We start from the raw sequence: 23,405 nt of genomic DNA, 5'->3' as shown, positions 1-23,405 counted from the left end.
CTTTGAGTTTTCTGCTCTTGAAGCTGTCGCTCTGCCCTTTTCCCACTCAATGGGGTTGCTAGTTCAGCCTCTTTGAGATTAAGTTGCAATTCCACACCCACTTCCAGAGAATGTCCCATCTTTTCAGCTTCATAAGGTAAGGATTCTTCTGGTTTTAATTCAGCACGTGTACCTTCTTTTGTTGCCTGCTGGGTGGCTGAAGGTTTTGCTAGTGCTTGTTTAGGTGGTTCAAATTTTGCAACGTTGTCTTTCAGATGAGCGGTATTCCCAGCTCTCACTGTACCCTTGTCTTCATGGGTTTTGAGGCTGTGGGATACTGACGCTTAGTCAGGGTCAATACTTGTCCTTGTAGGACTGTAATCTCATCCGCGAGAGATCCCTGGTTTTTGAGTGCGTCTTGCAAGTCTCTTCTCAGAGAATTTATCTGCGCACTTTGCTTTCTCTGAGTCTGTATCAGTGTCTCCTTCATATTCTGGAGCTCTGTAATTTTTGTCGTCAAGGTTGCCGCTGCGTCTGTTTTCTCCTTGGTGTACTGACTCAAGGGAATTGAACAGTCTCTCTGTCTCTCCAGCTCTTGCTCCAGTTTCTGAGCCTTCTCACGCTCCCTCTCATACAGAGTCACCTGGTATCGAAGCTCCGCCTCCAATGATGCTCTGGTGACATGCAGCGTGGCCTTTAGCTCCTCATACTGCTCTGTGGGGACGTACTGGGTATTCAGACGTTCCTGCAGCGCTTGTACCTCTTTAGCAGCCTGCAGCTTTTCTTCCTGCAGCGTTTGCTGCTTCTCCTCAGCATACTCGAGGTGTGTACGCAGACCTTGCAGTTGGTTCTGCAGTCGGTGCTCTGCTTCAAACTTTTCCTTGACTTCTTCTGTCAACTGAAAATTTTCTTCTTTCAGTTTTAAGTTTTCTTTTTTTAATCTTGAATTTTCTCCTTTTTCAGTCTCTGTATTCTTCAGGGCCTCTTTGCAGTCCTCCTTCCATTTACGCACATCTGCTTTGAGAATGACAATCTCCTGGCATGAGACTTCCTTCTCTAGGTTGAGGGTCTGAAGCTCCTTCTGAGAGACTTTGAGATCTGTATCAAGATTGGCAATCGTTTCTTTAGAAATGTCCAGCTCCTCAGTGAGACTGTGTAGTTCCTTTCTGGAAACTTCCAGGTCTGTGCGGCAGCTGTTGGTCTCATTATGTGAGGCATCCAGTGCTCTGCGGAGTGTCTGAACCTCTTTCTGAGATACGTCCACCTCTATCCGGACACTGTTGACCTCCTGTTGTGAGGCATTCAGATCTATGCGAAGAGTGTGAACCTCTTGCTGGAAGACTGTCATCTGCTTCAGTGCCTCCTCATACTTCCGCTTTAGCGTAGCCACCATTTTATCAGATTGGCTCTGCTTTTCATTCATGGCGGAAATAGTAGCATTTGCAGTATCTAGCTCAGTCTTGAGATCGTCCAATTCTGTCCTGGCTAAAGAGTACATTGCGAGCACATATTCCTGTAGCTTCACGTTATTTTTCTGTAGCTCTGTGTAACCATCTTCCTTTTGTTTCAATTGTTCACGGAGCATATCACAGTCATGCCTGGCATTTTTCAGGGCATCTTCAGGGCTGGTCAAGGGATCGTCACTCACAGGTTCCGGCTCCACTTCCCTGGGATGGTTGGTTGAGGGTTCCTCACTGTTGGCACCGGACAGATACTTCTTTGGGGTACACGACTTCTGCCTTGGACCCTCTGGATATTCGGTTAACCGCGGGACGAATTCTCCATTTTCTCTAGGCTGCAGGGCAACTCAGTCCCCCTTTTCCTCCACAGGATCTGCGGACGTGTCTGTTTTTTCCACGGTAATTGAAGAACCGCTTTTCTTTTTCTTTTTCCACTTTTTTGTTTTGGATGACTCCGTCCCATCCGGAATACTGGGGTCTCCTTCTTTATTTGATACTTTAGCAGCTTCATTATATACGCCAGGCTTTTCTTGCAGTTGCTTTAGCTGACAGAAATATTGGGTGATCTGCTGCTCCCGCTCTTTCTCTTGTCGACCATATTCGTCATCATAGAGGGCAGTCTTTTCTGTTCGTGCCGAGTTCAAGCACCCCCACCATTCTTGGGGTGTTTTGTGGGTATGACTCTGTTCGGGTTCCCCGTAAGAGATGTCTTCCTATTTATTGGACTGGAAGGGCCACTCTTCCGTGGGGTAGGGTTCATTACAGGAACGCTGCAGCTTGTCCTCCATTTTTAGGCTATCAGGTGTAATTTTCTTCCTGACCTCAGGAGGCGCTAATGCAGCTGTTGCCACTGTAATTGCTAGAACCCCCAATTGTGGTAGTCCTACAGATGGGCATATTTTGCTTGTAGAGTTCGTAGCTCTCACAGGCATCTCTGTAGACTTTTCTTTCTTGGGTAATTTTTTTTCAATATCAGCAGTACTGTGCATGCATTTTCTCTTATCAGGTATACAAGATGTGCAGTTGCTAGGTAAAAAAGTCTATTTGCTTTACACCATTTACTTGCTAGGTACGATCCCTCCGCTTCAGCAACAGAATTTGGTTTTCTGCCTGAGTTCAGTAATTTTCAGGCTCATCTTTGGGTATTATGGCATTCACACTTCACGTGTCTGTTTTGCTCCCAAGATATATATAGGCAGACTTTTTTACTTGCAGAAAAAAAACATGCTTTGCAGTGGACTATTTCTTTCATTCCCGGCAGGGTGACTCAACACTCAGCAATTGGCTTTGAAATACCTTTTACACAGTTCAGCAATCCCTTTTTCCCCTATAGGGCAATTTTACACTCAGCATTTGTTTGCTAAAAATTCCCCTGCTTCAGCACAGTCTTGTATCAATTTTCACACTTTTCTGCATATATAGTCCATTCACAGCTGGTAGCCCTATGCGGTGTGGCAACCTTTATTTGAAAAATCAGTACCACTCGTGGGTCACCATCTGTATTCACTGCTTCAGCGAAACTTTTGAAAACAACAAACACCTATCCCTTTTTAAGGGCTGACTCACTTCTTGAACCCTGACTATGGCTGGAAGGCAAACCCCCTATTTCAATGACCATATTACACTTTGTGATAGGCAAATAAGGTTTAGCTGCTTCAGCAGTCTCTCTCCTCTTGGGATTGGGGAAAAGAGTCCATCTGTGGTTTTGTAAGTTTCAGTGCAGTATAAGTTTCAGTGGTGTGTCCCTTTAACTCTGATCTCTGCTGCATGAGGTTTTTTTTTTTTCTAAGTTGCTCAGATTGTTTGTAGGCAAAAAGCAAAAAAAAAATTTCACATAAAAAATCTCCGGTCCTTTTTAACTTCAAAGACACCTCTCATCCCACTTGTGAGACCATATGTAGACGGACGCTCACAGAGGTACACAATTGGAGACTTTTGTAAGGTGAAATTATAACAAGGCTTTATTGTGCCTTTTCCTTAATATCAGGAAACCATCCAAACACAGGGGGGGGGGGGAACAAAGCTTCTATTCACTTGGGAGTATTTCTAGTGAATACTATGCAATTAATTCACAACTCCCTTAGATAAGCATGTCTCCCAGCCCCCAAACACATAGCATGAAATTAACAGATATAAAAAGTCTTGTTAATAAAAGTCTTATCTGTTAGCTGCTGTAGAGTAAGCTTCTCTGCTCCCCTGGAACCGCACCCGTGTGTGCACTCGAGAAGACTCGAGAACCTCTGCTCTGTCTCCAAAGTTCAGCTCACAGTCAGAGCTAAGGAGTCACTTCCTGTCTCAACAGACAGGCTTTTGTAAGCAATCTAAATCAGGCAGGTGGTGTTTATTAATTGACTACCAGCAGTTAACCACCACACTGCTAGATTAAAGGCACATTACTTGAACAGGGATTACTCCCCTGTTACACTGCGCCATTAGCTCATCCTCGTCGTCTTCTCGGGTATAGGACTGAGTGAGCATTTCCACTAGTTCCTGTGCTGTAACTTCTCCTTCTATGTCACGCTGCGTCCATACCAGCCGGGCGGCTGGGCCTCAGAGGCACTCGACCAGCCTCTGTCTTTTGCTGGCTTCGGAGCACGACCACTCCGCTATTGCTTAGAGCGTATGGTCCCTCCATGCCTCGATCCCTTCTTCTCCCGCAGGCGTCGGCAGAATCCCAGAAAAGGCCTTGAGTTTCCAGTAGTTCTGTGCTTGGGCTGAGATGGTTACAGCTTCTACTATTTGGGAGGCTATCATATTCACGGAAAGATGTCCACTAAGGGGTTGGGGGCCCGCCAGGCCATCTATCAGGGGTAGGCGAGGTGGGTTGGCTCCTCGCCCAGCTGGCGACACCTCCTAACCCGCTCAGGGTGAAAGAGACCTTAGGGGGGTCTACCCTGTGAGGTGTACTGGTCACCCGCTGGCTCGTGTGTGGTCCATTACTGGTGGTCGCTTCTTCGAAAGCTTGGGTGTCAGGATAGATCATGAGACAGTCCTCTGCGGAGGGCTCGGGTAGGTTTAATACATGGGGAACAGTCTCTAAGCATATGTCACGCATGGTGACCAGGAGATAGGTAACCCCCCGGCCATCAGCATCCAGTTTATAGTCTACCACCCGGGCGGTGGTCAACCCCGGGCAATTTCTTACTTGTGTGCGCACTGTGGATAAGTCCGTATCATTTGCTACTCCCGCCACTGCTAGCGCGCGTCTTGGGGATACTTGATGCGCTAAGGCCCAGTCATTGACATCTTGCTTTGACGGCACGGACATGATGGCGGTTTAAATCGGACAATTTGATACAAAAATAAAATAGGGCACCCCCGGTCTTTCAATCTCAGCAGCGCCTCCAAATGTAACGGGTATTCCCCCATACAATCGCATATAATGTGTGTGTGCGGGGAACTTAGTGTTACCAGGTGTGGTGCGTTACCTGTTAGGCTCACAGGGGGCCTAAGCCTCCGCCACGGGGAGCCTGGGGCACGAATGGTAATAATAAGAGTAACCTCGTACTCGGTGCAGCGCTTCCACCTGCGATGGCTCCCACCCGAGGGGGAGTGATCCTCGCAGGACAATATGTATATATAGATCACACAACAGCATATAATACAACCAATGACTTTACTTGCGAGCATAGAACGTACTTGCATATAATATAAACAGGGGTCCCTCCCTAGAGGCGACACTAACTACTGCGTCTCGCAGGACGCTACCCCCCTTACACCGGGTGATCACACCCCGTGTCCAGTAATCCCACACAATGTCCCACAGTCTAAAGAGAGAGGATATGGGTGACTGCGCAGTCACTATTTAAGCTAATAGGATTGTTGGTGCACTTGTTGTTACGGATTACCTGCCGAGCACTCCAGTGCTCGGGCCTGCAACGGGCTTCACAAAGGATCCGATGAGCGAAGACACCGGAACCACCATCCAGGGCGATCCCACCCGGATGACTGCTGCAGCCGCAGCGGAGGTCTGAGCCCAAACCTCAAGATGGAAACGCAGCGTCCGCTGTGTCCCTAACTTTCTCTGGATACTGATAAGGGGCAGGGTCCCTAACCTGGGGCCTGTCCCTACAACACTCAGCTACTGTGACTCAGGGCTATCTGGGGCCTAGGGGGCTGCTGGCCTAGTGCAGAGAAACTAAAAAAGCAAAATGTGTGGTGCTCTAAACAAAAGCCTATTTCCAAAAAATCACATGACTTGATTGAAGCATCCTGGCATAATACCCCCCAATGGAGGAAATAGGATATACCCCAGACAGTATAGATAACAGCTCCAGTTATAACTCCAATGTGTAACCGACTAGTGGACTAGGATCCCCACAAGCACTGTAGTAAGGGACCTCACATTATTGTGATCCAACATATAGCATCGGAATAGAGAATGTCCAGATAAAGAAATAATAACTCACTCAGAGTAGGCTTGTCATCCTTGTCATCACTGTAGGTGTGTCTTCCTCCACTGATGGGGGGTGTGCATCCGTTTTTTCAATGGTCCTAGATATGTGCAGATAAGAAAAAGCAGGCACCAGCAACACAGGATCATCAAAAATTGAGCGCGCTTCTGGGGAATACAAAAACGGCATGAATCCATTAAACAACTTTTTTATGGGAACCAGCTCTCAATTGATTTCCTCAATTTTTGATGATCCTGTGTTGCGGGTGCCTGCTTTTTCTTATCTGCACAGGCCTAGTGCAGAGAGTCACTGACTCCTGCACCCTACCTCCTTCCCCTAGCTGCTCCGGTCACCAACTCACTAGCGTGCTCCAAGCCCGCGAAATGTATCCATCCCTGAGCAGGGAGATACTGTAGCCCTATTGGCTCCCTGGGGTCATGTGGCTCTGCCCCTGTGCACCCTGGGGACTGACTGTCCTTACTGCGCATGCGCGAGCTGTCTGTGGGCCTCCTGCGCTTCTGGCTCCTGCTCATGCGCAACTCCACTCGCAGTGGCGGCGCCCTGCTCCCCGAGCCGCCGGGACCGCAGCAACGCGACCACGGCCCGCGCGTCCCCAGCAACCGGCCGCATTAAAGAGAGAGGCGTGCTGTGCTCGCGCACGCCCCCGCACTGACAGGGGTCCTGGCTACAGTTGCAACATCTGCTATTCTGGAACCAGGGTCACGTGTAGGATGTGAATGAGGCTAGATAGCTTAACTGATCCCTCTTTGAAAGCACAACAAGTCCTTATGTATTTTCTTAACTTATTGGGAAAGTCCCAGCAAATAAAGGGTACTTGTAGATGTTGTGGAGTGGTAAGAGAGTGCTTCTCTATGTGGAATTCTTTGTATCAAGGGAAGGTAAAAATGGAATGGCCTTGCCAGGGGGTAGTTAGCATGAGAGGTACTCACTCAGCCTGTTTAGTATGGAAAAGGAAGAGTAATCTTTGTCGCACAGGAATAGTGACAGGACTATGCTACCTGTGAATACAGACAGGGGAGTATGGAAAAGTCCACTTAGCCAGCGGGATTAAAGAGGTTGGCAAGGCAACCAGCTACTGGCAGTGTAAGAAGGGATATGTAACAATAATGTATCGATTACACAGGCACTGTCAGTTTTCAGAGCAGGGAAAACATGCAACTGAAATATAAAAGCTAGCAGGCAGAGCTGCAAAGGGGGAACAGAAATGAACAATCCTGTTCTAGGACATCTGCCGTTTCTAATATGACTGTCATTTTCACTGTTAGATGAACCGACGCAATTTAATATGTTAGGCCTATGGCTCGTTGCTGCATCTCTACTACACGGCCAATGCATGGCTTTGCATAAGCCCCACATTTCGCACTTAATCTCATTTCGGTATGGTTTTGGGTGATGCGAGTCATAGAAAGGTTAAAATCCCTATACTAAGAAATTGTTTCAAATTTATTTAAAAATGCAGTATTTCATATGTACAAAAACTTTTGTCTAATTTTGAATACTGCAATTATTTTCAAAGAAAATGTACTGTAAGTATTGTACTGTTTTATTAGTGTAGCCAGTTCCCCTCTCTGGCTCCCCGGTCCTCCGTTTCCCCCCCTTACCTCCACTGCTGTGGGAGGCTATTGCGGGTGGCGACGGGCTTGCTGGCGGCTCCCTCAGCAGGGCACCACCATGTTTGTTATGCTCGCGCATGTGCGCAGGGCTCGCACATGCGAAGGACTCGCGGCGGCCATGTTGTGATTGGCCGCGCATGCGAAGTAGGTCACACATGCGCAGAGAAGTGCAGGTGTGGCGGCCATTACAGGAAACGCTCCGCACAGGGACTACATGTCCCATGAGCCTCAGGGGAATGTTACATGCTGCAGCTTAGCCAATAGGGCGGCTGTATTTGCAGTTAAGGCCTTTTTAGTGCGAGGGAGCTCGCGCTGGCAGTTGTGATTAGACAGTTGGGATTTGACAGTTGAGGGGGACTTTTCTGAAGCCAGGGTCACGTTTGATGTGTGAATGGCTCCCGATAGCATTAACTCAGTTCCCTTTTAAATCACTCCAAGCCCTGTAATATTTCCTCCACTTTATTGGGAAAAGCAGCAGAATACATATACTTGTGGATGGTATGTAGTGGTGATTATTAGTTAGAAACCGGTAAAAAGAGATGGCCTCACCATGGGAGATGAACAGAGAAGGGTCCTGTACTCACTGTCTCCAGGGTGGAAAAGGAAGTGAGGGGCAGTGTGGGTAAAGGGAATAGCCTTGGGACAGACTATCTAGGCCATACAGGAGGGGGGGCAGGCTAGCCCATTCTGGTGAGTATCTCAGGGGCTGCAGTAGCAGCTCACTGCTTTCATGCCCAGAGGCAAGAAATACAACATTGTTGCAAGTTACACAGGCACAGTATGTGTGTGCAAACTCCATGCAGCTGAGAATAAGATCTGACAGGCAGAAGCTGCAAAGGAGAGAGGGGGGTGAGTCAGAAATGTAGTTCTTGTTCTATGACAGGGACAGTTTAGGCAGTTGTAGGAGAGGGACAGGGAGGACAGTGAGGAGAGGCAGTTGTTGGAGATAGATAGTCCCCTTACTTTTCCATAGGAGTATGTCACAGCTTCAGAGTCTGCAGTTCACATGTTGCTAGGCAACCAGTGAGGCGGTGAGATGTATGGCAGTTAAGATTAAGACAGTTGAGGGAGGGACAGTTGAGGAGTTAGGAGTGAGTTAGTAATTTAGGAGTAGGTTAGTAACTAATGAGTTAGTGAGTTAGTAAACTAGAAGAGAGTGAATCAGTGTGCTAGGAGATAGGAAGCCAAAAGATGTGTGGTGGACTAGAGGCATATACTGACTCAGAAGTACTTACCTGAATGGGAAGGGGCACTGGGGGAACTTGCCCTGAAGAGAGCATTATACAGGGAACCTGTCTAATGAGGTACTGTGCTCTATAAGATAATAATTGATCATGTGCAAGCCTGGAGCTGGTGTGTGCCTGTCAATAAAATAGATGTGAGATGAAAAAGATCCTGGCGCCCTATTTCTTATCTTGTCCTCCATCCCACCAACTACCCTCCATTACAGCCAAGGCCTGAACCTGCCAACGGGAACCCTGAGATCACAGGTATCTGACGAAGGAGCTGACACTCTAATCCCATCGGGAGCAGAGCAAGACTTTGTTCACACATGTACACCCTACCCCTGCTGCCGGGGAGGGGGGGATACAGGGGGGTTACATTAGTAACTTAAAAAAACGTAATGGTAATAATGCCAAATATTTACGCGTTCTGTATACATTTTTGGTAAATCAAAAATGAAGCAGTTTTTATTGAAACTATAAAAAAAACAGCTAATTTAATTTCAGTATACATGTAAGTTTTATGTCATTTCAAAAAATCCAACTTTATTTTACAGTTTAGTATAGTTTTTATTTTAAATGACATACTGTATGGGGGGCACTGTAATCATTTCAGTGTTTAGGGCCTCTAAAGGTCTTAATCCGACCCTGAGTAGAAGTATTTAATCAGCTCCGAAGTGGCTAATCGCTGAAAACTCCCTTTCAAGTCAATGAGAGTTTTCAGCCGATCAGCCACCTCAGAGCTTTTTAAATAGACAAATTGTTTGAATAGATAGATAGACCAGTATTTGTTAGCGTTATAAGAAATGGGCGTATTGTGACTCTATGGCACCCTTATAAACTATCATGACTTTGAGGTCTGTTGTGACTTTCAGGAAAAGAGTAGTTAGTACTTTAATGGCAAAACGTCTGTTAGAAATCAGAACATCCTGGCCTAACTGTCAAAATGTGATTTAGGAAAATAATGATTGACGGCAGTCTGAAAATAAAGTCACTAAACAGGATTGGCCTCAAAAGACCATCTGTTGACTTTCACTTACAAGACCAAATACAATTTACTGCTGTATAAAACCCCTCTGAATCTCTGAATCACTGAATCACAGCATTATCACCACATGCAGGCAGGGTTTGAATACAGTGTCCTTAGTGAATGTTTCTATCTTCCCTCATCAAGAGACAAATACATGTATTCAACAGCAATGAATTGGCAGAAATCTCAATGATGAATGCATGCTTAGTGTATCTAAAGCTTGGTTTTGTATAGTAAAGAAACTCATTTTGGACTCAGTTGGGACAAGATGTGATACGCAGTAAAGGAAGGGTGAATTGATCCATCAACTTTGCTGACTGAAATTGTTCGAGTTGATGTGATTGCTGCTTGCTTTCATTTTGAAATAGCAAGGATGTGTCTGAGCAAAGACGGAGGAATAGATAGAAGTCACATATTGTAGGGTCCTTGTTTGCATTTTGGCAACTGCAGTGGTGCAATGTTTGCTGGTGTTCATTTTCCTGTTATCATTTTTCTTTTTTTGTAGGAATATAAACAGTAAACTTTGTATTGCTAGCTTAACCATAATAAAGACAAGTACAGGTGTAAAAGTCATGGCTAAGGCACAGCATTCAAAATTTAAAAAAATGTATTGTTACAGGTTTACCTTTCTGAGCACACTATCAACATGTCAATACAATGTAACCTACATAATAATAATAATAATAATAATAATAATAATAATAATAATAAAAAATCACTGTTGTCATAAAGGAGGTCTTGAGTTACCTACATTTGTCAAATCTATAGTTCCTACAGTATGTCATATTTACTCAGTTTATTCAAATTTTCAAACCAATTATTTTTACACTGTCAATGAATATTGAATATATAGCTTAGTATGATTTCATAATATTGATCCCACATCACTATATATAGAGGATCCCATTGTCTTAAAATCACAGTACTCAATACAACTCCAATACTGTACAACTTATATCAAACTTCATTTTTCATTATATGCAAAAGTAATTGTATTGTTACCATTTTACCTGAACATATGACATGAGATCCACACCTAACAACATAATATAAGAATGAATGGCTAAGTGGCAGGTGGCAGAAAGGGGCAATTATTGGAACATATTCAGATTGGACTAGTGCCATAATTAATGTTCTCCAAGAAATGACTTTTCAGCCACTACTTGTTTATTTTTGACTTACAGATGGACATGAAAAGCAGGATGACACAAAAGTGTCAATTATTGTAATTCCTCTATTTCCACAGTCTATATGTGCTGTAGTGGGGCCTTATTCCATCTTCCCTTAGTATAACATAATTGGACCCCTTGAATAAAACCACACTAGACTTATGTATCTATTTACTGGTGCTTTGGGCCCCTGAGCAACCGTAACCCAGTGGCCCTCACTCGTAATGAAAACAATATTCCATAACACATATACATATATATATATATATATATATATATTTTTTATATATATATATATATATATATATATATATACATACATATACATATATATACATATATATATACATATATATATATATATATATATATATATATATATATATATATATATATATATATATATATATATATATATATATATATATATATACAGTATACACATACACATACAAAAGCATATAGCAAATGGAAATATCACTGTATGCTCATTCACATGTCTTAGACAGGTCTGCAACCCCGCCTTTCTCCATTATCACCCAGTACACAGTGCTTCCACTGCAGCAAGGGATTCTGGGAAATGACATGCAAATGAGTACCTTTTGCTTCAAAACCATATAACATTCAATTTAACAGCAATTGAATCTGCAATACAACGCGGAGGAGAGGCTGTAATTAACTGTCAGCTGAGACTGTGCAGCTGGTATTACACACTCTGAGTGTCCTACGTTAGTCACGTGATACTGCTTGATCCGGGTCTCATGGACTAGCATTGCACAAATGATGCGTGCACAGGACCTAATCTAGGACTGGCTTGTAACCTTGGAAGTAACCTACTCGGGACTCAGGTCATCACCATCACCGGAAAGGTTTCCCGGAAAGCGTCGCACACCCTCAGACGGACCGATTGTGTAGACGACTACCATCCTTGAGGAGCTGTGATGACGTCTCGATACCGCCTGTGATTACCTACCAGAGGTTCCCGTTCCAGCTTGTCTCACCGTGTGGTAACAAATGTGTTAATCCATACACTGCACATGTTCTATTTTCCTGATGTACGCTGAATACTTACCTTTTTGAATTAGATAAATTATCTTGATATACTTCCCTATTGCGGTTGCGCTGTTGTTTTTGTTATTGTTCCTCTAGTGCTGCGGGGTACCGAGCTACTCCCATCTGATACGGCTGCATACGCACTTCAAACCACATATGGTCACTGTATGTTACAATATATATATTTTTTTACACGTTGATAAGGTTGTGCAACACTGCACTATAGTCACTGAAACACTGGTTTATTTATACTATATTGTAGGGTTTAGCAGCGCACCTTATTTACCTTTTCAATGTTTGAGAAAAGACTGGGTATCTTCTTAGTAACGAATGTTATATTACAGTTTAAAACCTAGGCTGAACATTGGCCAAGGAAGAAATCTGATTATTGATCATCTGCTCATATACTGGAGGTAGGAAATATATTGTGGAAATCTTGGAAGAAACACATAGGCAACTGTTTAATAACAATTTTCTTTAAGCTACTTGTGTTTTGTCTTCTGTTTTTATCTCTTATTTGGGTGGCTTATTTATTATGTGAATTTGGAAATATTTGTCATATTATGGGCCAAATTCCATAATGTCTGTGAACATCACTTTATGTTCACTAAAATGGATCCCTTTGGCTTCCCAGTAATACATTTTTCTTTTCCCCACCTTGTAACGCTTGCGCTCACCACGAACAAGGCGGGACCCCGGTACTGAGGTGGGAAAGTATAGAACTGTGCACCCACAGCAGCGGTGCACGCCTGGAGGGTGGATAGTCAAGATCGCCGGGTCTGGGTTGGAGAGAGTGGGTTAGTCTTGATACTTGCCGAGGTCGTAGGTAGGTGCCAGGAGAATAGTCAGAGTCCGAGGTCAGGGGTTGAAGCCAGTAGAGAAGTAGATTGTCCGTTTGCCGTGGTCAGGGATGGAGAAGGTTGGAAGGTCTGAGGCAAGCCAATGTCGATAATCTAGAGCTGGGTCCAAAGTCTAGCCGGGTCGGTACACAGGGAGGCAAGCAGGAACAGGTTAGAAGCACAGAGAACACAAGGCAGAGACAAAGATGTGGGAACACAAGGCTACCAATAACTATGCTCAGCCAAAGAGGAAGCGACAGAGCTGAGCACATATACACTGGCGACACACTTAATTCGAGCTCGGCTAGTCCCACGAATTCGGGTATACCCGGGTGTATTGAGGTTTGTGACTGTTTTCTGCCCGAGTGCATTGGGTTATTTTCCAGGCAGGGATTGAAGCATTTTATTCCCGCTGGCTGCAATACTGCACAGTATATATATATATACTGCATTACAATGCATGAATTTATGCCATCTGGTAGACACCCGAAGCATTGCAGCCTATTAAATCCTAATCATTATCATTTAACAGATCAGCCGCCCGTCAGCCAGGCATAAACCCAGGCTGGGAAGGCAAATGCAACGGGGCTTGTCAGAGGTGAGGAGCGGCGCATTCCAGGTATCTGCCAGGTACATACTGGGTATTTGCTCGAATAAAGTGTGTCGGTGCAGTAGTAACAGGAGTCCAATGAGAGAAGGGGGTGGAGCGGAGGGGTGGAGGAGCTGCCACTGCGGAGGTAGGGATAGGCTGAGAGAAGCAGGAGACAGGTGAGGAAGATGTTCGTGTTGACGAACAAGATGTTCGCGATCTCCCCTCTTGATTGGCTCACAGCGCACCATGTGACCGTGTCGCCGCACGTGAACACAATCTTGTTGTATCCCCTGCTGGCTGACGCACCACAGCGCCTTGTGAGCCTAAACAGAAAGAGACATCGGGGCCTGCAGCAACAGAGGTTAGTGACTGGTGTGAGGCGCGCACGCTACAGTGCGCCGCCGTCACCACCGGGTCCTGACCTAACTCATTAGGAGCTAGTGTGATTAGCTTTTAATTTGCAAATGCCACGAAGTGATAAATATAATTGGATTTGTGAGAGCCATTTCTCCGAAGCAAAGAGGTAATGGGCAGCACAGGAATAGGAGGGTTTTTTGAGAACGCATCTTTATTGGAATTTTGTTTATTTCAAATTGTTCTTTTAAGTGATAGTCTTTTTGTGGTGGTTCTAGCTGTCTGAGAGGGAGTGGGCTAGCAGGGGTCCCCTGTGCTTCTGCAACACGTCATACATTTTTTCAAATACTTCTGCAGTTCTTAAAAGGTAGAAAACCACTGATCTAGGCAGCTTCATGTGTCAATTTACCACATATATAAAATTTGAGATAAATAAGTATCTCAACTGGCCTAGTGATAATCGCTCTTCAGAGATTGTTGAATAACATGCATACTTAATTTCTTGGCAAATACTCATTTACATATAGATAGATCTGCATTGAAAACAGTTCCTCTCTCCTCTGTCTTCACTGCATCTCTGCTGTGATCATTTCAATGTTGGATACAGTGGAGCTGTCTTCACCTATTTTTAGTGATAACATTTGCTTTCGGACACTCTTTGTACGTCATTGAATCTGTCCCTTTGAGCTTTGGGTGTGCAACTTTAAGACTTTATTTTTGGCACCTCCTAAATCTTGTTAGCCAATTAACAAAATAGAAATGGTACAGTTTTCAGCATGGAGATTTTGTTGTCAGACCTCGTACACTGCAAATTGTATTCAAAGTCTTTCTACCCAGCCTGCAAAATAATCCTTTTAAATGAATTGCTCAAATGTATTAGTATTTGTGTTAAGCCAATTATTTGAACTTTTCTTTTACCTATTCATTGAATCTCTTACTTCATTTAGCAGATGGGGGTCAGAAAACATTTTATAGAGTGCCGCTTCTATAGTACAGAATCACTGGATAAAGAACAAACAAAAAAATCTGTTTTTGCTGCTTTTTTCGGATAGGAAGGCCAAACTCAAGTGGATATATATATATATATATATATATATATATATATATATATATATATATATATATAAACCATAATACTGAGTTAAGTTATGGTGAGTAAAAAAAGTGACAAAAACCCTCCACAGGAAAGCAAATATGCAAATATAACTGTATGCTCATATTAGAAAACCAAAAACTGGGTACTGACTGTATAGATAAATTGTATTCATATTCATATGGCCATACCAGCAATTGCTGGGTCTTTTTTTTGATGGCAAAAGTTGCTGTTTGGTAAGTTCTTTTCAACATCTCTCTTTCTTTCTCTCTAGGATGAAAAGAATCAGGTTTTGGTCACAAACGCTTGGCTTCAGATTGTAAGTACCATCATTTTATTTCCTGTAGATACAATAATATTTATTTTTTATTAAAAAAATAATAATAATGCTTTCCAGGTTGATTCTCTCAAAGATGTATTATTTGTATGGGATTATCGTTGACTTTTTATTTTTTTAAATAGTACAGTGCAGTATGTGTGACTCATTAGAAAGTACACTGAGATGTGCTCCTTTCTAATTTATACTGACATTTTTAAGGAAGACATTTGGCAAATTATAAAAACACACCATAAAAAATGCAATATATTATAATATGCAATTTATTGTCTGTATTAAATGTATTAAAAAATGAATAGTTCCAAAAATTAGATTATAATTTATATTTACTAATCCCTGTGGGATTAGGTCCATTTATAGTTTAACTAAATCTCTTGGATTCTGTGATTTGTTAAACCTTATATTTGTATAATAAACAGATGGCCATAAACTGCACTCTACTTAAAATGTGAGTTGTAACCCATTAGTTATTTTTTCAGGATCTAAGAAGTGATGCTAAAATCAAACCAATTTAAGTTTTGAAAGCAACTGATGCCACTATGCCCAAGATATTCATAGATACAACAAAATGATGCCAATTTATTGAACATTTAATCCTAAACGTCTTTAAAGGTGACCCCACCTGTCTTAACAAAAATACATGTAAGTCCCTATTCAATATACTCCGTATAAAAAGTGTGAGAAAATGCAGAAGACATATTTTCCTTATTCAATAAAGGTGGAATATATACCCCCCAAAAAGCCATGGAAAATAGTAGAAGAATAAAATTGGATGGATTGGAAATTAACATTGAAATGAGCAGTTTTTCCTAAATTAAGTATTTAATCTATTCCCAATAAAGTCTCATACTCCAATGGGAAATTCATAAAACATGATCTGATTTCATATATTGTACCTGTCTCTTATACACAGTATAGTAGGTCTGCTTAATGGTAATTTCAAGATGGAAATATTGGGGTATATTAAATAGAGTGCATTAGGCAACCAATATCACCGATCAGTTTGGAGACTGCATAACAAGATGTCATTAAAATTTGGTGAATGCCCATTTGGGGTCATTCCCAGAGTTATATGTGTGCAGTATTTGAAGGGAAAAATATGAGACTTCATATAAGGTAGACATTTAAAAATAATTTTCTCATAAATCTCCCGGAGCCAATAGGAAGCCACAATGTCAGCTGTTGCAGCTTCCTATTGGCCCGAGTGCTGCGGGAGATTTAAGAATGACGGAGCACTGATAGCACCTATGAAGAGTTAAGTATCTCAGGAAGCAGAGGGTCCCTGAAGTTGAAAATATCATGGTTAATCTCTGGAAAGTGATACAAAAATATATTGCGCTCATAAGTGATTAGTGGGTGATGAGTGATATTGTGACTTAAATAAAAAAAGCATAACCTGATTGGAAAGAGGTTTTATGCCACTGTTCAGATAGGATGGCTCAGCACACCAGGCTAATATGGAAACAGAAAAAAAAAAAACAGCGCAAAAAAACCATAGTGTAGTATATTGCACGTACATCAATATAAAAATTACACAGCATAACATGTTAGGGACATGTTACCACTCGCGGGGACAGCAGGACACTGGCAGATGTAACTGGAACGTCCTCCCTCTGGTTGCTGGTATCCAGGATCGGTAAGTACAACTCCGCTTGAGAAGCCTTCCCGTGTACTGAAGATACTGTACTCGTCATTTTTAAAGGGACAGTGAAACAAATCCTTTCAGTTTAGTACAATGCATCTTGAAGATACAGTACATGTATTTCATACTTTTCTGCTCACAAAACAATGTAAAACGTGATATTTTTAGTACAGTACACAGAAATGTATCTTATTATAGAAATAGCAAGCATTAATCTTTTTGTCAACAAAAAGTAAAAATAAAAAATCATCCTTTAGTAAAAAAAAAAAAAAGATATATATATATTTTTGAATCTAACCAATGTACAGTAATCTTGTTTTTTTTAACAGTACTGGCATGACTTCTACTTGTCTTGGGATCAGTCTGAATTTCCAGGAGTGCAAACTCTTCGTTTCCCCTCAGATCAGATCTGGGTACCAGACATTCTTCTGTACAACAGGTAAAGTAACAGGGAACTCAAATTAATCTCAAAATGACGTGCAATACCTTATCATTCATTTATATGATGAAAGCTCCCTTGCTCAGATTAATGTCCAGCTATTTTGTTTAGGGCCGACCAAGTTTCTAAGTGTTCTGTATAAAAAAAAATTCTTTAATTATTTTACCATTAGATCATAATATAATAATGGTCCACATTTCCTTTGAAAGCTATCCTTGGTAGAGATCTACAGTACTTTGGTAGTAAAATGTATTTAGTTTTTCTACCCCGTCTTCTACATACAGTAAGTATAAACAATAACAATGTTAACTATAGCTATTCATTTTTAACTAATCCATTACTATATAATAAAATAAATTGTATTCAAACAGCTGCCAGCATCCTGGAAATGACAAAATATGACATAGGATACTGTAGCCTACTATGGTTGCCTGGTCCGTTTAATTGAGTAACAGTGGACAGTGGATAAATAAATCTTTTATGAGTCTCAAGCTGTTGCGTTTGATCAGCTACTCCATCATTTTGCCTTTTCAGAAATCTTCTATATAAGATCTGTCCCCTTTGAAGAAGATATTGCTGCACAGCTACAACATTTCTGTGCTAGGCTACCTCTAGATTACACATCATGTTGGTGCCTCAGGCAGCACAAAACATAGGACTGTAAATTTACCTGGGCAGGAACAGTGTGCGTAACATTCCTATGTGCTACCGCGCACTATAATGTCATTGAGAAGGGCTTTGCATACCATTGGGAGAATTATTATTATTAAATTATTATTATTACTGCTACTCATTTTCTGGTGAAATGGTGGAATGGGAGTTTTGGGAACACAGTCGTAAACACAGATTAGAAGGAATAAATTATGTGACCAGGAGAGTGGAAGTTAACATTTTTTTTTTTTTTTTAAACGATAGGACTGTGCTTTGATAATAGGTTTGCTAAGATATTAGTTATCCCAAATGTTTCCAACTGCCGCACAATAAGTGCTGTATTGTTGTTTATTGGTACATCCTCCTCCTGAATATTTTGATTTACAGTATGTTCCCAATGTCGATGTACTTTAATTGTGGTCTTACTTTTTGAAGTATACTAAATAAATATGTTTCTCTTACCTAATATCTTTATTTACACTTTGTGAAGTTTTGCTTATCTCCGTTTCCCGCTAACTATAACGAGGTCCCTCATTATTTTCAAGCCTACTCCCCTTTTCTCTCTTAAGCTATTCTTTGATCCCCATCACTTAACATCTTTTGCAGCTTTGAATTCAAGGATATCTGCTGAGAGCATCTCTGCTTCACACGTTCAGTTCAAACACACATATTCCACAGAAAACAGCTTACAAAATGAATGACAGACAAGACTTATAGCAGACAAGACTTATAGCAGACAAGACAACATGGCTGACAATAATAGTCAAACAACATGGCTGCTTAGATCTCAGCGCTGTTTGCGTCAGACCCCCTTTTAATGTCCATTTTTCTCAATTCTCTCACGGTGATTAAAGTCTGGGTTATGTGGAAGCAAATTTCCATTACCTTTCCATTTGAAAAAAGAAGTGAACTGCAGTTTGTTATTCTGAGACACGAGTAAGACCGGGGTTTGTGTTTACAAATGGGATACAATATAAATACAGTTATGCAAAATATTATAACATGTGTTCTAACTTCAATATGAGTCCATCTGTTTGTGATTTACTGCATTGAATGGTGAAGTTACCTACAGTAATACAGTTCATTTATTAATTACTGTAGCATACTGACAGTTTGGATATACACAAGTATCTAAATGTTGACTGAGTTTTGCAGACTTCTTCAATTATTAACAATGTTTATGCAACTCTGTACATGTTCTTGTGGCTACTTACTGTATGCAGATTCTAGGGACCTCCAATCAATTTTCAAGGAGAGACTGTAAACATATTCAGTTTCCCGATTAAATTAGCTTCTCTCCTATTTAATATATCCCCAAAAAGTTGCTTGTCTTCCCACAGAAAAATGATCAGCACTTCAGTCCAACGCAAATGTATTTTTTTTAGTTTAACATTTTCAAGTGAAAAAAAAAAAAGAATCTCGGCTGCATACAGTACAGTAGCCTCTGCCAAGGGAGGACATCTCGGGAAAAGACATTGATATATGTGAAAAATGTCATCCCTTGCATAGTAGTATAGGGTGGAATGGATGCTCCAACGTCAGTGGAAATTCCAAAATATATGTCCGTAGTAATAAAACAGGACTGATGGACAGAATCAATAACGGAGTGCGTACACTGAGAAATGTGATATGTGAGTCACCTATTAAACACATACGTCTCCTGAAGGGGACCAACTATTGTACCCTAAGGCACTCTAGTGACACCTCATTGGAGACAAGACAGTGCTATTGCTGGTACTCATCTATAATAATCACAATAAATACATATTAACTCTTAGCCACTCCATCTGTCTTTAAGATTCCGGCATAGTCCATCCAGAAGGCGTGCAAATCTGTAGGTTGTAGTCCAATCAGAGAAAAAAGAGCACAACAGTGCACTGCCAGGGAGCCAGGTGGTGTAAATATAAAAGGTCTATTTATTCAGCAACACTCACAAAAACATACCCCCAAGGGGTGAGAAAGTAACTCCTACGCGTTTCGGACCATGGGGGTCCTTTATCAAGGAGTAGATGTTCCCATAGGTATGCAGTAACTCAGCAGCCAATCTCCAAAAGAAGATTCATATTCAAACACAGTAAAATACAATTCAAGGCTTACACTTAGGATGATATATAGTGTGTGGTCAGTAGCGGGTGGCAGGTACACAGTGGGTTGTGATCTCCCTGTGTACCGCGCTGTTCTCCGCTTCTCCGGAACACTTCCGCATCTACGCCGGGGGTTTCACGTCACTTTCGGTGTGACTGGAACCTCCGAACTACACATATTTAATGCACTAGTATTTGGGTTTGTGAGAGCGCTATCTAGCACCTTTTTTGTTATATGGCCTCCATGAATGCCAATGGGGATGATCTCTCTCACATCCTTGTAGAGCACTCAGTCAACCTCACTTGCTTATTGCATCACAATTGTAAGCAAAGCAGGGTTCCTTAGTTACCAAGACAACAACAAGTTTAATGATCATACATGTTAAGAGTAGGACCATTGTCTCTGCCAGAAAGTCTCATCCCTAGTAGAAGCAGAACCAGACGAGTCAAGGTCAAGAAGTATAACATAACTAAAAATGAATAATCTACTGAAAAACAGTTACTTGCTAAAGTATGAGGATTTACAGTATGATTTTAATGTTTGATATTGTGTAACATATTTGTCATTCTCAAGACATTGATACTGTATGTGGATGGTTTCAATATCATGTTAGTGAAATGTATTATTATCATCTCTCTTTATATTACTTTGGGATAGTGATGGTTCTTATGTGCCTTACTCCATGGGCCAATAGGACTCCCCAATGAGATCAGAACATTACATTGCCTCTTCATGTTGGTCGACCCCATCAGCTATCTTTGAGTGTACTTTAATTTTACCAGAGCATAAAAAGGTACATTTGTTGGGAACTTGGGTGGTGGGGGGGGGGCAGGGGTTGGATCGTAGAAAAGCATGTTTAACTCCAGGGGAATCCCAATTCTGTAAAGATATACATTTCAAAAATGGGGAGTATTTCTGCTTTAACCTATAGGTCTCATAGTTATTGATGTATAGGCACTTACTCTCTATAGGTTTTCTTCTACAAACTACAGTACCTTTACATTTCTTACATTTCTTGTATCGTCATAGGATTTTTAACAAGTTTAATTGTTACATAATGTTGAAAAACACTCATCTGGGTCTAATCACAATGCTCTGAAATTGTTAATAATCTTTACCTCTCAGTCACTACAATGTAAGCCACCATGGGCCTTACTAAACAGACCACATATTTTACATACGAAGCCCAGTGGAACATACTGACTACTTCATATTGAGGAAGGATTCAAAAGCAGATCAGTGCATTCCATGTCCTTTTAGCATGCAAATGGTTAGCTACATTCCATGTTTGCATGCTTTATATAGTTACCTTAAGAGATAAAACAAATAAGTAAAAAATGTATTGTGACAGAATTAATGATTGCTTATTGACATCAGAATTCTAACTTTTATCACTAACTTTGTAATATACTGTACATTTAAAAAATGGGGAGGATTTCTGCTTTAACCTAGTGAGAGGAGAGGGGGGAGAGGAGGGGAGAGAGATATTGATTGATTGATTCCTGTGGGTTAATACATATCCGGATTTTTAACACTGCGGCCACGGATTTTGGATAAAATAAAAATATAAATTTGCAGATTGTGGATTTGCCTTTTTGAGACTGATCTATAGAAATCCGCGAACCAAAGGAACCAGTCTATTTGAGGCAGTTCCAAATCCACAAAAAAAGAAAAGAAAATGCCCATCTGTAGTTATTGGACCTGTTAACGCAAGCTGTTGCATTAATGCTAACGATATTTAACTCTGTGTTAATGAGTGCAACATTGGAAATTTTAGTAAAAAGAGCATTCTCTCCATTAAGCATGCATACATTAATGAATTTTCCTTGTGCTTTATTCTGCATTAATGAGGGCAATAACATTTGCTTTATCTGTACCACTACATTTTACACACAATTGATAATAAGACCACTTTCCACTGGGAACCACTGTACACATAACTATGAATCGCATCACTTTTCCTTCCCTATAAACAGGTCTAACAGGTTTCTAAAGTAAACCATTTGGAATAATGATTCAGTTGCAGATCATTTTCCAAATCCTCTTATGATGCAGTATAAACTATTCAATACATGAGAAGCAAAATGGGATAGTACTAAATGGAAAATAAGAATCTTTTAAAGTAATAAAATAAGAAACTATCAAGGAACAGGCACTGCAGGAGCTCCAGGGATAATATCTTTACACTTCACCAGTTTGCTTCATAACTAATCTCTCCAAATTCATTTTCTTAGAAAGCTTTTTAAACCTAGAGAGTTGTAAATAAAACATTCAGTTAAAATGATGGCAAAGGAATAAGTCAGTTATTTAGAAGATTGAATTTCATTTTCCAAATGCACATAAAACCAACATGAGCCAAGAAGCCAAGAGTCATAACATGCAATGATGAGGTGTTAAGAAAAACAAAAACATGCACACTAACCCGTGATTTTGTGATACATTTAACAAATATGATACAATCCTAAAATATATATTATACCAATAATAAATCATAAATAAAAAGTGCACTGTGTGGTTTTTAAAAGAAACACAAAATTATTTCCTTAAATAGTGAAATAAGTGAATTGTAATAAATTACATACAAACACCTTTACTCATTTGTAGAGAGTCTGCAGCCTGTTAGTGTGTATGGCTTAACATCACACAGGAATCATGCAAAGGATAATAAAAACAACGCACACGACTCTCAAAGAGTAAATAAGTAAATATATTGTGACAATATAGAGTGTAAGAAATGCACATACTGTACAATAAGGATATTCAAACAAGCAGGGCATTTTTAGGGTACCTGTTACCACTTCTGGATACAGGTGACTTGCTTCACGAGGAAAAATGTGCATGCACAGCCTCCGGTCCGGTCAGAAGCCTTTCTCATCTGTTGCAGCATGAAACATCCAAGTATACTATGTAGCAAAGTCAGTGACACAGTACCCACAGGGTTACGTAGAAGACGCATTGGAACAAGCTCCCCTTGTCCACAATATGAAAAGATAATCCAACATGATTCGTAGATTACTCTACTTCATCAGGGGTATTGGCTATGATAAAACTAATGGCATATAAACCCTACAAAAGCCAATAATGGTGAATACAGAATTCCAATTAACCACAGCATAGGGCACGTAGCTAGCACAGGTGAAATCTAACTACCATAAACATTGCTCTATACTGTCTCACTCTATATTGTCACAATATATTTACTTATTTATCCTATGAGAGTTGTGCGCTTTGTTTTTTTCCTCTTTTGAATGATGAGGTGTGCTGCATATATTCCCATAATAGAGAAATGTAGGCACCAGGGCAATTAATCATTTATTTGAAGAGACTGGGATTTCTCAGAAGAAAAGGGTTGCAGTCCTAATGCATGTGCTTTTGTAGGAAAACATAGGCCAATGTGTTTTTTTAACAATAGTTTGTCTTGTGTTTTAATA

The 23,405-nt window shown here is 41.1% G+C and overlaps 1 protein-coding gene across 10 annotated transcripts in view; it reads left to right on the top strand.

Annotated features, from left to right (window-relative positions):
* The window catches only part of LOC142498720 (neuronal acetylcholine receptor subunit alpha-7-like), a 256,642-nt gene that overhangs the window by 115,964 nt on the left and 117,273 nt on the right, over positions 1–23,405 (top strand). For 2 of the 10 annotated variants that reach the window (XM_075607033.1, XM_075607093.1), the window contains 2 exons: positions 15,095–15,139; positions 17,129–17,238. In XM_075607033.1, the coding sequence (XP_075463148.1) occupies positions 15,095–15,139; positions 17,129–17,238 (155 nt within the window). The other 8 variants (XM_075607113.1, XM_075607070.1, XM_075607051.1 and 5 more) reach the window with 8 other exon arrangements.

The sequence above is a fragment of the Ascaphus truei genome, chromosome 1 (assembly GCF_040206685.1).
Source record: "Ascaphus truei isolate aAscTru1 chromosome 1, aAscTru1.hap1, whole genome shotgun sequence".
NCBI lineage: Eukaryota > Metazoa > Chordata > Amphibia > Anura > Ascaphidae > Ascaphus > Ascaphus truei.
Note: the sequence above shows the minus strand (reverse complement) of the source record. Positions and strands in the feature narration are given on the sequence as shown.